Source organism: Euprymna scolopes, chromosome 28, assembly GCF_053919585.1.
Source record: "Euprymna scolopes isolate OS-2025 chromosome 28, ASM5391958v1, whole genome shotgun sequence".
In the NCBI taxonomy this organism is placed as follows: Eukaryota; Metazoa; Mollusca; class Cephalopoda; order Sepiida; family Sepiolidae; genus Euprymna; species Euprymna scolopes.
The window spans coordinates 55079979-55095204 of record NC_136509.1 but is presented as its reverse complement, the minus strand read 5'-3'; the positions used below and the strand labels follow the sequence as shown (position 1 = coordinate 55095204).

General features: G+C 30.9%; 1 protein-coding gene across 9 annotated transcripts in view; it reads left to right on the top strand.

The window, feature by feature from the left end:
• The window catches only part of LOC145249637 (tripartite motif-containing protein 2-like), a 327119-nt gene that overhangs the window by 190973 nt on the left and 120920 nt on the right, over positions 1-15226 (top strand). For 3 of the 9 annotated variants that reach the window (XM_080111398.1, XM_080111399.1, XM_080111397.1), the window contains one exon: positions 3125-3160. The exons of 3 other annotated variants lie outside the window; for them this stretch is intronic. Coding sequence is in view for 3 of the 6 variants with exons in the window: in XM_080111394.1 (XP_079967520.1) it covers positions 11029-11038 (10 nt within the window). In the remaining 3 variants the exon portion in view is untranslated. Of the gene's footprint in view, positions 1-3124; positions 3161-11006; positions 11039-15226 lie in introns of all 9 variants that reach the window. 3 more of the 9 variants (XM_080111394.1, XM_080111392.1, XM_080111393.1) reach the window with 2 other exon arrangements.

Genomic DNA, 15226 nt, shown 5'->3' with positions numbered 1-15226 from the left:
GAGAATCATTTAATATAAGGTGCAGGGCTTCAGTTTTGCCTAAAGATCTTAGCCTATGTTTACCCAGAAATTTTGATTTTTATGAAGTTAGACTTATATAGTAATGCATCTGACAAATCTTTATTTGATTCTCACATGTCACTTTGTCTTCTTTCTCCTACCATATTCTTTACAAGAAAATGTATTTTGCTTTAGTTTTTCAATATATTTTTCCAGCTAGGAAGATTGTTAAACTAATGGCATTTTGTGCTTATAAGCTAAACAGCTCCAGCCATAATTTCTACATGGATCTGTCTGTGCCTGATTTTAGTTAATTCTATGTTTTAAATAAATATCAGTGTATTCATTTTTAAATTACTTTGATATCATAAACGTATGTAAATTAATATTATAAATTATAACAACTAATTAAAATGCAATCTCCATGCAATGCCAGAAGCACCCTTTTAGATGCATAGTTACTGGATTCTTATGTTAAATCCAATTACAAAGAAATTACCGTTCTCTTACAGACAGAAATCATAGATGTTAATATCATTTTTAAAACTTACATATCAAACCAAGCCTTTTTTTTTTGTTTGTTTTTTCGCCATCTACTGCAGATATCCTAACGGTCATCTCTGAATATATATAACATCCGTTGAATAAGACAGATAAAGCAAGGGTAATAGCACTAGATATCTCCAAAGCATTTGACGAAATCAACTCGCATGGTATTATGCATTATCGGACGATTATTTAGTCAGATCTTTCTTAACTAAAAGAAAGATCCAAGTCATTTTCGTTGGTTGTACATCCAAATAACATAGCAATAATGCGGGTGTGCCTACAGGAGTTGTACTTAGACCTATATTATTCTTTATCATCATAAAAGACCTCCCTGATGCAATCGTGTTTGAGATGAGTGTATGTGCTGATGACACCATACTCTAGTCTCAAGATTAGAACAAATTAAATGCCCACCTATGTAACGCAATGGCTGAATCCTTAGAAAATGATTACCAATCTGTAGTAGAATTGAGGCTAAAATTAATGATACAACAATAAGAAAACTTTCCAACCACTGATTGTCATGGCTGATAGCATCCTTCCTGGTAGTTTAAATTCCTTGGCCTAGTATTTTCAGGAAACATGAAATGGAATACATTGCCAAGGATGCTGCAAAAAATGATAGGCTACCAGGTTTGCCACTATCCTATATCTCTATAAAGCCACCATTCACCCAGTAATGAAGTAAGTTTATTAGATCTGAGCTAGTGTCTCTTGGACGGGTCTAACAAAAAAAAACATTCTAACCTAATAAGTTCTATACTGTCTGCCAAGTTCCAGCATTTGTCATGTCACTGTAGAGGTGTATCCCTGTGTTTGTTTTATAAATATGTTCACAGAATGTGCTCCAAGGAACTTATTGAATTTGTACTCGCTTAACAAAAATACTCCCAAAGCTGCTAAATCCTACCACTTTATTGTAGCAGTCACAAGATACAAGAATATTTTCTACACTAATAGTTTCTTTCCTCTGACTACTTACCTTTGAAATTCCTTCATGCTACCTAAACTTAAATGTGAACAAATATCTTGCCTAAGTTCCTACTTAGGTTGTCCTTCTATATATATGTAGCTCCTACCACAATGTCCCCTCTCCATGCTTCAATGGCAATATGCCTTGCTAGTGTAAATAAAAGATATATATATAATTATTTTTGTTAATATAGATTCAGCCACTCTGATGAGTCGTAGACGACGAAACACGTGTCAGTAGATAATTATATTTTAAAAAAATATATATATATGCCGCTCCCCATTTAGGGGGTACCAAATTGGTCAAAGGGAAAATTATTCCCAACTCGCATTCAGGTAAAAATGCACTTTCGTATAAATAATTGAATTCATTCAAAGAGTATCGCTAACAAAAAACAAATAAAAACATATATATATTTAAAGGTAAATAGTTACATTTGGTCGCTACAAACAGTCATCTGTTTCAGTCAATGAGACTTCGTCAAGCGACCCTGAACCATTTGACACTATATACAATCACAACAATTGCTGATCTAACAGTGTTATTACCGCTCCAATTTTCCAAAAGTTGATGAAACAACTTCGACATTGTGATTTACTAATGAAGTTTATACAATGAAATAATTTAAAAGTAAAACGATAATCATAATAATTATTAAAGAGTGTGTTGTAAGTGAGAGAGAGAGACTTATGTTAAATGCGTTTCACTATTGTTTTCTCATTTCATTCTATTCTTTATGCTTTACTTGCCTTGTAATCTTATGCATGGCAGAAAGAATATATACATATATGTATTTCAATGTATTTCTATTATTTTGTCCAATCCCTACACACATATATATATATATATATTTATATATGGGTTGTGGAATTGCGTTCATCTGCAAAAGATCTAGCTAATTTGCATATTCTTCTAAACATTCATTTTCATTAATTCCCAATTAGTTTTTTTCGGTTTTCTTATGGTATGATCATGTTTGGTTTACTATTACATGTAATTATATTCATGCAGATATTCTATATGATTTATACTTGCGTAATATTTGCGTAAAAAGGTTGTAGTAAACACAAACTTCTTTCTATATATATTTATGTATGCATATGTATATTTGTTTAAAAAATTTTGCCTACCAAACTCCTGTCAGTTTTTGGTCTACAGACATGAAACTTAATATATAGGGTATTCAAACCCACGTGTAACTTTATATTTGGGTTTTAGTCGGGGAAAATTAGTGTAAAGTGTGAAAATTGAAAAATGTAATTTGCCAGGTGAAAGTCGAACGACAGTATTATGAATATGCATGCATAACATAAAAGCTATTGGTTCATGTTTGAATTTTTAGCCTTGCAGCAAACGTGTCTTCATAGCTCAGGCATTAACGCTAAAGGAAAAAGTAAATCATAAGCCAAACATATTGGTTTCGATTCTTGGTGGTGGTGCAGGAGTCATTGACCCATTGCATCACATTCATTACTACTACTTATTCTATTTTGATATTCAAAAATTCATATACTATGGTATATTTTTAAGACACTCTTCTTTTATATAACTAAAAACTATAACATGTCTCTGAATATTTTTTTTTTTTTTTTTTTTTTTTAGATGAGAACACTCCAAACGAGAACAGAATAATCCATAGTAAGAATGATAATTCTCTTTATATTAATAATAATAATTATTATTTTTATTTTATTTTTTACTCACTAGGAGTTTTTGCACAAGTCATTATCAATGATTGCTCACTGGCAATGATGGAAGTGATATTCTGCCCAAATTTCCAGCATTCTCCACCCTTTCAGTAATTATTGTAAATCATTTTATGTTATCACATCAGTTCTTTACTATTGATTTCCTGCTGGTATTGATCTTCTCTGGAATTTAAATGGCAAGAATTCACCTTAACATTTCTATACTTTCTGCACGCTTCCAGTGGAGGTCTGATTCGTGATTTTTCTCCTCATTCTTTCCATTCTTCTTGACTTTTCATGACTGTTTTCTGTGGTATCAGCCCACGTGTGTGTATATTGAGGGGATTTCTGACAATTTCAGTTTTCTTGGGCTTTTGTAATATTTGTACGTTTTTGTTTTATTTTTATTTCAACTTATGTGTAACTAATATTCGTGGAATAGAATAATAGATGATATTATATTGATTTTCTTCATGTTCCATATTTGTTTCACTTCTCTAGTAAGTTCCATATATTTGATTGGCTTTTTTTTCTTTAATCTTCAACAAGCTGGGACTGCAACATCTTTAATTTGGCGGGGGGGGGGGTTATTGCTTGGATGAGTTTTTCTGTTTGTACCTCCCCATCCCAGAGATGTTGTGCTTTTCTGTTTTATAGTTCTGTGCAAATTTATCTGCATGTTGTAAAATTCTCAGTAAATGCCTTTCCCACACAGTTGTCTGCGTTTTTTTTTTTTTTTTTTTTTTTATTGTTTGGGGGGGGGGTAGTTTGCTGCATTCACTGAGTATTTGAATTTTTAAGAGACTTATTGTCACTCAAATTCTAAAAAAAAAAAAAAAAAAAATGGTGTCAGTCACTATTAATAAGAAATCAAACCACAATCACATCTATCTTTCCCAGACCTTTTGAATATTTTTCTTCTGCCTATTTCTCTCGCGAACCCTGTCATTATTCAAACTATCTTTATTGAATCTGATATGAAACTAAATCCAGTAGTGAGGACTTAATTTAGTAGCTTTCAAGAATTGCCATTACTTCCAGGTACACTTTTACCTGGGGTAGTGGTAGTACCTTTCAGAGTTTCATTTATAAGTTAACTAGAATCTATTGTTTTGCAATTATTTGTATGTCTACAAGAGAAATTAATTTTAAAAATATTTGAATAGTTGAAGCATAAAAAAGGTTATCAGAATTACTTTAAATAACCAACAAAGGGTTGATATACCATGAAATCAAATAATCAAAGGTCACTTTGGATTTTTTAAAACTCCTAAATAAAAATCTGCCCTCCAATTATAGACTGTATAGGTTGACAGAATAACAGCTTCATTTTTAAATAAAAACACATCTGTCACCTGAAATTGTTTTTTAAACAACAAGAAAGAAAAATTCTAAAGACTGTTCAGGAAATGTTCCAATTCGTTTACTGTTAGGATGTTATACATTGTTTGTCCTTCAAGAACAAATGTTTCAGGATGACGCGAATCTTCATCCAAATTAACATGACCTGAATAATATTGGTTTGTGTGGTACCAAGAGTGAGGAAACAAGTGAACTAAACAGTATTACTCTCTAATTAAGAGTTGAATTTCAAATTAAAATCTTATTTGTATGAAAGGGATGGAATAAATTCAAACTCAAAGTAGTAGTATTAATACAGCTTCCCTTATATATGTAAACAAGAAGCAGATTATAATTGATTTTTTTCAATTAATTACAAAATCTTTCGCTAATAAATTTATTAAAATTTTTAAAAGAAAACGTGTAAAAACAATCGAAAAAAGCTCTAAAATTGACTAAATTTTGTTTTTTATTAAGTGGCTCATCTATCTCTAAGAATCAATATAAACCCAGCTTACTACCTTTTTTTTTAGATCTGATGAAATATATTTATAGATACTGAGGTCATTTAGAGTAGACACACAGACATTAAAATGAAAAGGCTAATCTGTTTTATTACTGAACATAAAAATTGGGGGCAGGCACCATCTGATATAATCACAGCATGGAATTTCATGACCAAGCACGCATTATTATTTCAAAGAGCCAGCTAATTTTCTGGGTAATCTCTTTTTTTTTTTTTCTTAGAGAAATATTTCTCACATTGCAGGCTTGCCGTCCGTAGTATGCATCTATGCACATGTTTACAGCCAAACACTTTGCTAAATTTAATCATATTTTCACAGTTTTCACAATAGAACCTTGGACTGAAATAGAAGAATTTTTTAAACATTTTGTCGGATGTTCCCTTCTCCTGCTACCCCTCCCTCTCTCTCTCTCTCTCTCTTTATCTATCTATCTATACTTACTTTCAGAAACAACACACGACTAGCTACAACCACTATCAACAATTTCCCTCATTCTAATTGTGCCTAAATCTAGATATATATATTCCATGAACAAAGTGTAAAAATTGGTTATTTTCGTTATTATGCTTGTATAGAAAAAGGGTTAGTATTGGGAAGAGTTCCTCTGTAGAGACGTTGATAAATAATTAGACAGTCCTGTTGAAAGAGAGAAGAGTGTGTGTTGAAGTTAGTCTGTAGCCATGATAGATTTATTTGTCTGCTTAAAGTTAGAAGCATGCATCACGAAAGATTAGAGACAGCGCTGTAGGAAGATAAGAGTTCATTTATGTACCGAATTGAAGTCCATTTGTGGTGGTAGCCATGCTGGATTAATTGTATTGCACTTTAGTCAAACCCTGAGCCAGAAGGCGGAGTGGGTTATGTGGCACCCCAAGACAGTAGTTGGAGATTGGTCCGTGCCACGTGAAGTTGTCAGTTCAGGAAGAAAGAGAGAAAATTGCCGTGGTTTAACCTTTATGCACTTCATCATATGTTCAGCTCGTCAGAAAGATGGCATCTGATTGTGCAAGCCAGGATGGAAGTTGACAGCTACAACCACTCAGCAATGTTGTTATAAAATAAACATTTTTAAAGTCTTAAGCCATGAGTATATGTTGCTCCTGCTGCTTCAAAAGCTTTTTTCCTAAAGCTGCCTATCAACATGATTGTCTTTCAGTCTAATGTTAACAAGTTCTTTTTGATCTGTGCTCTTAAATAATCAAAGTATAACCAATTTTTACCACTAATAATTACTATGCTGTTGTCCCAATGACCACCATCCACTCTTTAACCTTTGTCCTTGAGTGACCTTCGGGTCTTGATAAGCGGTGACTCCCTTGTAAAAAAAAAAAATAATTAGATTAAGCAATAAGGAATTTAGAACATAGAGAAGAAACATTTGCAGACATATTTTCGTAATATTTAATATGTTTTATAGAGAAAATGCTGCCTAGATATATGCAATTTAATGGCGAAAACTGGTAGGGCCCATGGTTTTGAAAGCCAGTTTATCATAATTTTTTTTAGAAGTTTCTGATTACTTTTTGATTATGTTTGGAAGATTAAAGCCTGAAGTTAATCTCTAAAAAGAAAAATATATTTTTACATGTGAAAAAATAAAAAAGTTATAATGAAATAATTTTATTTTTAAATTTATAGATAAATTTAAACATTATTATACCTTAATTTCTGTACTTTTGAAGATTATAAAAAATATTCATTTATTTTGTTGTAAGAAAAAGGAATTTAATAAAAATATTTATTTACTTTTTTATATGATGTTTCAATTTATTCTTAAATATGTTTTAATTATACATTAAATTAATTCTTTTTAATTAAAAATAAAAGTGCATTTTAAGTGTGAAAAAAGTTACAATCACTGACTAAACTGACAGTTTATTCATGGAAAAAAAGTTACATAATTATTTATTAATAATTAAATAGAATACAGCAGGGAGGATGCAAATTCTATTTGTTTTGTTTTTTTTTTGTTTTTACAGTGTTGCCCATCCATACTTCTCTAAATTAACCGTTAGTAGAAATAATCACATTTTTAAATTATTTTTTTTTTTCTTAGTGATCTTGGATCTAAATTAAACATTTTTTTTTATAAAAACAAATTTCTTACGCTGATATCTACACATTCATCTGCACAAGGAAAATATTAGAATATTACACTGGAATCGCACAAAATATTTTTTGCAATTGTATTATTTTTGGGGGTGAAAATATTGAAAAAGCAATGTTTAATTCAATAATATGATTAGTTTCAAGAAATTAATTTTTCAAGTTATATTGATTTCAATATCATGGACTTTAGGGGGCCTTTTAATAATGTTCCTAAAATATTTTTTTTAATTTTTAACATAAAGGTCTTTTTTTACATAAGATAAACATTTTTACTAAAACCAAAAATATAATTATTATTATTATTATTAATTAATAAATACTGAAAATTTAATTAAAATTGGTTGATTTCCTGAATTTTGGTGAATTTTTAAGTGAAAGGAGTCAAAATTTTTATACATTTTTGAGATTGGCCGTTCATTTTGCATATACCTATTATTAAGAGTTTAAAAAAGTACCATTATCAAATGTTCATTGTCCGTCATATCTCTTGCCACTTCAAAATTTGTTGTGCAACTCCGTTCACTCAAGTTTGTTCCTAGCTCCATGTAATTCACTACTTCCCTCTCTTTTTACAACAAAACTACTTTTTATCTCTGATAGTTTATTTGTTTGCATAATATATCTATGGGAACAGAGTTCCTCACGCAAACAAACACACAAACACAATCTGATTACTTCAAGGTAATCACGATTACCACTCTTTAACTTTGGTAATATCATTTGTTGCCACAAGGGGGCGATACAACCTACTTCCACATTCGATTTGTGTCATCCTTTTTCTTTCCTCGTGGACGTCATAGCATGCAGACGTGATGAAAATACCTTGCAGTTTTGCAACCTCAAAACCGCCATTCAAACTCTCACCAAAGACTCTTGAGGCAAACATGCAAGTAATGTTATTCATACATCTTTGCTATGAACAATTTTTATACTTGTATCTATGTTGTAAATAAATTTACTTTGGTTGTAATTATAATATCGACATATTTCGTGTACTCATTTCTTGTCTAAGAGGAACATGCGACTAAAATCTCTTTATTCCTCTACTTAACAATAGATGATGATTTTGCCAATTACAAGAAAAGGTGAGTAATTGTCTGTATTTTTGAGATGAGGTGTTTTCATTGATTGAGATTATCGGACTGACTTCCTCATCTTGGTTGTTATAGATCACAACGTTTCGGCCGTTTTACCCTCCCGCCTACATCGGCAAAACGGCCAAAATGTTGTGACTATAACAACCAAGATGAGGAAGTCAGTCCAACAATCTCAATCAATGAAAAGGTGACTTCACATATCTCAAACTATCTCACAAATGTAAATTGTCATTGCATTTTATTATTTTCAATGAAATACTTTCTTGGCCTAAATTTTTGAAGACCATGTAACTCGAAACCTGAAAATAATCATTAGCTTAACCTTTGTATAGCAACCAAGGTAAAATTAGATAACAAAATCAAGTATATCCCCAAGTCTCAACCATTTTTTAAATATTAAGAAAACTTAACATAAAACTAATGAATTGAACTTAAATCACTGGAAAGACACAAATACTACAATAAAATGTCTTAAGGATTGAACAAAATTATTTATACAATCGGATAAAAAGTATTTTTACTTTTCCATCAGGGGGTTGAAAATGATAATACATTTTGGGGATCGGCCATTCATTTTGTACGTGTCTAATATATCTATCTATCTTCTATCTATACTCCTATAAATTTGTTTTTCTTTTGTGTGTATTGATATTAATATTAAAAACCCTCTTTTCTATTTATTAAAAAGAAAATACAATTTTCTTATATATGGGTTGTGGAATTGCATTCACTAGCAAAAGATCTAGCTAATTTGCATATTCTTTTAAACATTCATTTTAATTAATTCCCTATTAGTTGCTTCGGTTTTCTAATGGGATAATCATCTTTAGTTTACTATTACGTGTAATTATATTCATCCAGATATTCTACATGATTTATACTTGCATAATATTTGCGCAAAAAGTTTATAGTAAACACAAAATTGTTTTCATATATATTTATGTATACATATATATTTTTGTTTAACAAATTTTACCTACCAAACTTCTAGAGTTTTTGGTCTACAGACATGAAAGTTCATATATAAGGTATTTGAATCCATGCAAAACTTTATATTTGGATTTTAGCCCGGAAAAATTGGTGCAAAAGTGTAAAAATTAAAAAAATGAAATTTGCCAGATGAAGGTCAAACGTCGGCATTACGAATTAGCTATTGGTTCATGTTTTAATTTTTAGCTTTGCACTAAACATGTTTTCATAGCCCAGTCATTGACGGCAGAAACAAAATAAATCGTGAGCTGAACGTTTTGGTTTCGATTCTTAGTGGTGGCGCATGAGTCTTTTTTATATACTTTTTAAATCATTAGTATATATTGCATTCAATCTATCTATCTATATCTATATCTATATATATATATAAAAGTGAAAATGTATGTCTGTCTTTTCTCTATGGTAGTTAAGGAAGACTATTATACAGAAAGGCATTACTTTACATATTCACACTTTTTAATATATACATATCCACTTAACCTTATGAACAGTACATAGGGCCCGAGCTTGTATATCTATAAAAGTCAAAGTGTCTGTCTATCTGTCTGTTTGTCTACATTTCCCGACACAATAACTCTGTCAATTTTCAGTCTACAGACTCGAAATTTGATATACAGAGTAGTGAGATTTGGGAAAATCTTTGTAATCCGTTTTTGGCCAGAAATTTGGCTGTAAAGGGGTCAAAGTTCAACGATTTAACCTTTGAGAACTCTACCAAACTCCTCCAAGAATTTTGGATCTAAACAATTGAAATTTTAGATATAGGCTTCTTAGACATGGATCTAACTTAATAACTTGATTTGAGCCCAAAACAATAAATGTTAAGGGGTCATAATAGGAGTCAAAGTTAAAAAAAAAAAAAAAAAAATTGACCTTTGCGGTCTCTACCAAATTAATCAGACAATTTCTTGTCTAAACATTTGAAATTTTACATAAAGGGTATTCAGAGATAGGGCAAGCTTTTCAATCGGTTTGGTTTGAAAATTTGAGCTACCAATATATAAATCTATGTATGTTTGCATGTCTGCCTAAAACTTTCGACAGAGGTGACGAATTTTCACAAGATCAGTATCCTTTTGAAGCTTGACCCTTCAGACGACAAATACCGAAAAATTGGCTAAAAACATTAATTTCTTCACCTTCAACTGGGCACTTTTCAACAGGGAGTGGTCGCTTTTTTCACCAATATTTTCGAAAGGCATCCCCTCTTTTCGATTGTCTAGCCTTAATTTAAACCTACGTCACTTCCGGTTTGACGGTGGTCGTAACAGCAAAGACGTCACGTTTTTTCCCCGTCCTTTTCCTCCTTCGCGATACAGGTTCAAGCCTGCCTTCCTACTACCACTTTTTTTTCTGCTCAACACACACCTCCAAATACCCAAGCAACGCCGGGCACCCATGCTAGTATATGTGTGTGTGTATGTATGTGTATATATATATATATATATAAACTTAAACGTTTTAAATTATTTAAAAAAAAAAAAAAGAAGCAAAATATGTATGTGAAACTAGCTGTATTTACCTGGCGCCACCTGGGTGGAAACATTGTTTGGTGTAATGCTTTAAAAAAAATTGATGCATATTTATCAAACTTATGTATAGACAAGGAAGACACAGACAAAATATTGTCTTAATTTCTATTGATATATATATACAGATTAGAATTGTAAATCATTTCAGGTTTTAAATGGCTGATACAGGTCGGATAAATTTATCTGGTATTTTTTTCCAGTTTGTTAAATTGCTGATCGCACATGGTCTTGGGTAAGATGCTATTCATTTTATTTCTCTTTATTTTGTCTTGGTTCTTTGTTCCTTCTACATTATATATATATATATATATATATATATATATATATATATATATATATATATATACTTTGATGTTGAGATGGTAAAAGTTAAATATTAAATCTCTACTCTAATCTTATGAACCTCTCATTTGAATATCCTGAATTATAATCTGATTTTTAACAAATTTAAATCTGAAGATCATTCAAAAATGTTATCTCTTTTACCTTGTCTTCTTTTTTAATTCGAATTCTTCAATTTATTTTAAAAATTCATGAGGAGATGAAAACTTATTAAGTCAAAACTTAATGTGCACTATTGATCAAATAGCAACTTACTTTATTGAGTAACTGTGAGTAACCAAGCAGCTTTTTCAGAGTAGCATTACTCACCCAGAATTCAGGGAGGAGTCTTGAAAAAGGGCCGATTCAAATACTTGTACTATTATAGGCATGGCCAAAATATAGAAGAAAAACCAAGTTGATTTTTTAAAAACAAATGAAAATCCATTAAAATCTATTATTCTTGAGCAACTTTTTTTTTACAGATAAAAGCCTGAATTTTATCATATGAAAAGCAGAATAGTAAAACTTTTCTATTTTTAATAGAATTTCAAATTTTCCAAAATATACCATTCACTGCCATTTTTTGTCTCGATGAATATTTTTTTTTAATGTTTTTGAACCAATTAATTTTTTGTTGTTGTTTAAATAAGATTTAGGATGATTTGCTATAATAATATGCAAAAATATTATAACATATAAATATAATTCTTTTATTTATTTCATTTTATAGATTTCGCATGGCAAAATTAGAAAATCCAAAATTTGATGATAGTTTGTCAGAAACTATGGTAGCCTTTACATGTAAATTTCCATGTATGCTTAACGTTTGTTTTGACAATTAAGTGAAGAATCAACTTTGTAAGGATTTAATTCTTTTTTCATGAGCGAGATATATATTTGTTGCCTACATAACCCCTGAAGTTAAGCAACAATGAGGCTGGCCAGTACCAGATGGTTGACCATTTTGGGAATGCTAGGACAGTATATGTTGAAGACAACTCTTGCATCTAGTATCACGCTTGGTCATCTCGACCCTGTCTTGCAATCAGAACCAAATGTTTCTGGACGAGAGAAGGTAGTAGATGCAATCCCCCACATTTTAAACTAAGTTAGGTGCAAGTCACAGCAAAAAAGGGGAGATAATAACTGTTTGTAAATACAAACAATATCATATTTTTAGCAAAATGCGCAGTTATTTATTGATTTTTTTTTTCTTTTTTGGTATCGATTCTTCAAATCATTTCCTATGGTATATTAGCAATATTGGGCTCACTAAAAGAAAATTATTAATTTATTTTTCAAAGATTTAAAAGTAGTGTTTTTCATAAAAATAATGAAAATATATAATTTTTTTTTTTTTTGAAAGATAATAAATATTATTAACATATTCAACGAATTTCACCCTTCAAAACACAAAAGATGAAAAATTAAACGCATTTAAAATTCGGATTTTCAACCTTAAAATCTGATACATGCATAGTTTTTTGGGGGTTTTTTTTATCTACAATCCACACTCTCCCCACAATACAATATATTTTGTTCAGTTTCGGCTGATTATTTTAAGCATACTTGTAACCACAAATAAAGAGGGGGAAAAAATATATAAATATCTATTATGAATAAAAAGTACACCATTATTAAGTTCATTCTTCACTTAATAATCAGTATAATTCGTATTGATTGGATAATTATTTGATTTTTGGTAAATTTTTAAAGAGACACTCTGTCAAAAAATACTTACTCCCTCCTTCCGTTTTGGCCGTGCCTATACTATTAGGATAAAAACAAAATTTTACAAAGAAAGAAAAAGGCCATTAGCTAGGTATAAGATGTACATTGCTGTACGAGTTCAACTCAGCAATGAGGATTAATTGATAGAGATGGAGACTGGGTATACATTCTCTTGGAAGGGTAGGTCAGAGGGTGAAGGCAAATAGGTAGAGTAGGCTTTGCTCTTTGCAGTGTTAGGTAATAGAATTGAGCAGCTCCACAGCTGATAGAAATATGCATGTTTGTGTAGCATTGCACTGCAACCACTTCATGGCTAACATTTTAGGTTCATGCCTAGCAGTGAGAAGATAACTATCATGTCAAAATCTCATGACAGTACCAAGATCGATCTCACAGAAAACTGATAAAATTGTTCTTCTAGGAAACCTCAATGGCTGAGTGAGAAAAGATCATGAAACATGGATTGCATTAGGTAACTATGGAGTATAAAGTGCAATGGTTTTCACCTTCTCTAGCTCTGCACTAAATTTGAACTTGCCATTTCTCAATAGTTTATAAGACAACTTGAATTTATTTCCAGTCCAAGCATGGATACATCTTTAATTATGTTGTTACCTGTAAGCGAGACATTGATTTGTGCACTGTATGGATAATGCAAAGCTTTATTTGTTTATATTAGTTTTCATTATTATGTAGATTGTTTTATTATTGCTGTATTACTTGGTGGTTTGTCCTTTTTTATTACCGTCCTCATTTTTTTATGTGAATGTTTCCTTTTGTTGGTACTCTGGTATCTCGCATGATGACTAGTGTTGTTCTGATGTAAAATAACTGAATTGTGTCAAACATTTGGTTATGGGAGACTTGTATTTTGATCAATGCTATGAAAAGAGTCACAAAATTAATGACTGTTCCATTTTTCAATCTCTGAAACTGTTATATGGTAAACAGCTTATGATCCTCCTTTCCTATTTAACATATGAAACTTAAGTCCCCTACTTAGGTTTTATGACAGATATAAATTTGGTATTGTGTTCATTTTTTATTAGTGAAATTAGTTTATACAAGTTCTAGGTGTGCAATATACAAGGATAGTTAATATCTTAAGGCAATGTATTAGTGTTAGGATATTACCGCTGTTTAATAAACATACAGAAGATTGTATTGCTCACAGTGGGAGCTTTTTATGTGGATAGTGTTTGTTGCAGATAAAATTGTGGTGTTTGGCTTGCACTATGTTATTAATAAATATATATATATATTGTCTTTTGTTATTTTTTTTTTCATTCCCATTCTTTTTTAAATATATGAGAGGCGTTCAAAAATAATGCCTCCTGCTTTTTTTATTTCGACAAATGGTTTAGAGGGGATTGCAAATTGCATTGTTATGATGAATGAACTTATGCATTCATGACCTGAAAGTTTCACTGTGTGAGACTCTAAGAAAGAAATTTCTATCATGGTCGTGCATCAGAAGCTGAGATGCGTCATTGAATTCCTGGCAAAAATGCATTGAGAATGGTAGTGACTATGTAGAAAAATAAATTCTGGAGCACAAGAGGTTGTTCATTTTAATGGTACTACTCTCGTCTTTGTAGCTTTTCAACTTTTTGAGTTTAAAAAAACATATGGGGGATTTGCTTTTGAAAGGACCCTCGTGTGTGTATATATATATATATATATATATATATATATATAAGATCTGCTCATGGAAATTCTACCAAACACTAGAAACATGGAAAGAGAGAAAAATAGTCTTTTCCATTGTGATAGAAAACGAGTTCTTCCTACCAATGTCTTACAAGGAGGAACCAAAGAACTCCAGTCTCTTTTGTAACACCCTCTAACATTGTTTATTCTAGACATCTTTTAGCAACGTCTAGGCAGGAGCCTTGAGAAACGATGATTTTTTGCAGAAGCTAGATTCGCTTTCTTCAGATACCTTCTGTGGAAACAATGATAACGTAAAAAGAAGCTAGCAACATCTCTTTTGTCAGAAAGGGATTATAAGTAAGAGAAAGATTATCCTCATCCATGCACTAAAGTAGAAAACGGTGCTCTGTGCAGCATCTCACCAGCTAATCATATTGCATTTTGAGTCGGTACTTTTTAAAGCAGTAAAATGATCCACTTGAACATATTTAGCGAAATTTTTTGCAACTAAAAACAAATTAAAGTTGTTGTTTGATGAAACTAAATATTGACTGAAGCAATAACAAATAAAACATTGTTTGTTAAATTTGCATATAAAATTGTGCAAATAAAAGGGAAATGTATTTTATATCAGTTACATGTTATGGTTGTTTCATTAAAAAATTTGCACATCTGTTTTTGTAGCAAAAATATTGCATATTTTATTTATCAA